General features: G+C 34.9%; 1 protein-coding gene across 1 annotated transcript; it reads right to left on the reverse strand.

Annotated features, from left to right (window-relative positions):
• Positions 1-71: 71 nt before the first annotated feature.
• On the reverse strand, positions 72-1,339 carry LOC110035074. The gene is made up of 3 exons (XM_020739315.1): positions 1,144-1,339; positions 442-527; positions 72-370 (listed from the first exon to the last, which is right to left on the reverse strand). The coding sequence occupies exons 1-3, from the start codon at positions 1,276-1,278 to the stop codon at positions 256-258; spliced, it is 336 nt and encodes a 111-aa protein (XP_020594974.1). The 5' UTR covers positions 1,279-1,339; the 3' UTR covers positions 72-255.
• Positions 1,340-1,370: the final 31 nt, after the last annotated feature.

A 1,370-nucleotide genomic window follows, 5' to 3' on the forward strand; every position in this document is an offset into this window, starting at 1 on the left:
AAAAAAAAAAAAAATTGAGCAATCCCACATTATCTCTCTTCCCTACCTCAATTTTCTATCTACTATTTTCATGAGCCAATTGCAGGTGATGTAGGTGAAAGACAATGGAAATCCAAACAATAAGCTTTCATAATTTCATTTTCTACATTCTAAACACTCCATTCAACAACATTTGATTATCAATTAAAATAAATAGCAATAATAGAAGGATTAAGACAAAAATAACATACTCACTTGCTTAATTTAACTCTATAACTAGGCACTGTCCAGCAATTTCAGTCCAGCGGCACAGGACAAAACAGATGATATGATTCTTCTTTGCAATTCTTTATACTCCAAAGCTAACTTCACATCCCAGTTCATCTCCTCACTGCAAATATGCAGAAAGCTTAAAAAAAAACTGATCCAGAAGAATTCAGTCTGGAGTCGGAAGATCATTACCCGACGAGATCATCCCTCTCTCCAAGCCCTTCCATCATAGGTTCAAAAATAGAGATAATTGTTTCCAGCAATGCTGTCTCATTTTCCTGAGAGAACAAAAAGAAGCTTCTGAGTTAACAGTCTTGAGAGCTTTTGGGTTTACCCAATTAGCAGAAAAGTAAGAAATTTAAAAATGGATGGACATGAAATGTAAGATCATCGCAAATTCTTGGTTGATTTCTTCGATCATAACCTCACATCTTTAAAGAAAGCTTGAATATAAAAAATAAAATGAATAAGGAAAAAAGCAAAAATTGGAAAGTTGTAGGAATAAAAAAGCCATCCCAAATAATTTAGGCTACTAAAAATAATGATAATTCCAGTAATGATTATGTTGTAGAAGACAATGGAAAGGCCAGTTAAGATCCATTCACAAGCTCTGAATCAAAATAACTGAACTGGATTTCACAGGTTATTGAGAAACAATATTAGGCAGTCCAATATTTAGTTGAATAGATTGAGGCTTTGTTGGAGAATCTTTAAAACGGCTTTCCTTTTTATGGAAAACAGTTTTCCCATTTTTGTAGTTTGATTGACATACTTTCCTAAAAGTGTTTCTCACAAAACATCATTTTGTATGCTTTTTATAAAATAAACAATTTTTTAGAAATATAAAAGCTGAACCAAATAAGACCTGAAAAGATATCACATGGAGAGCCTTACGTCTTCTCCAGGAGCCACAGGAGGCTGCTCCATGCCACCGCTTTTCAGAACTGAACGGAGATGAGCCAAGAACAGTGGAGACAACCCATATGTGCGGAGTTTGTTATTCTTTGAAAACCAAGAACCCCGCACCATGTGACATGTCCTGAAACTTTCAATGGTCTGAGATTGGCAGCCCTCTGTTTCAGGAACCTCAAAATCTGCAGTGAAAATCAGATATATCTCAT

The sequence above is a fragment of the Phalaenopsis equestris genome, unplaced genomic scaffold (genome assembly GCF_001263595.1).
Source record: "Phalaenopsis equestris unplaced genomic scaffold, ASM126359v1 Scaffold195838, whole genome shotgun sequence".
Classification (NCBI taxonomy): Eukaryota; Viridiplantae; Streptophyta; class Magnoliopsida; order Asparagales; family Orchidaceae; genus Phalaenopsis; species Phalaenopsis equestris.

Coding starts and splice junctions, on each gene's coding strand:
- LOC110035074 (XM_020739315.1), bottom strand. CDS start 1,278: ATGGTGCGGGGTTCTTGGTTTTCAAAGAATAACAAACTCCGCACATAT. Junction 528..1,143: donor CTGTGGCTCCTGGAGAAGAC/GTAAGGCTCTCC, acceptor TTGTTCTCTCAG/GAAAATGAGACAGCATTGCT. Junction 371..441: donor GAGAGGGATGATCTCGTCGG/GTAATGATCTTC, acceptor GCATATTTGCAG/TGAGGAGATGAACTGGGATG.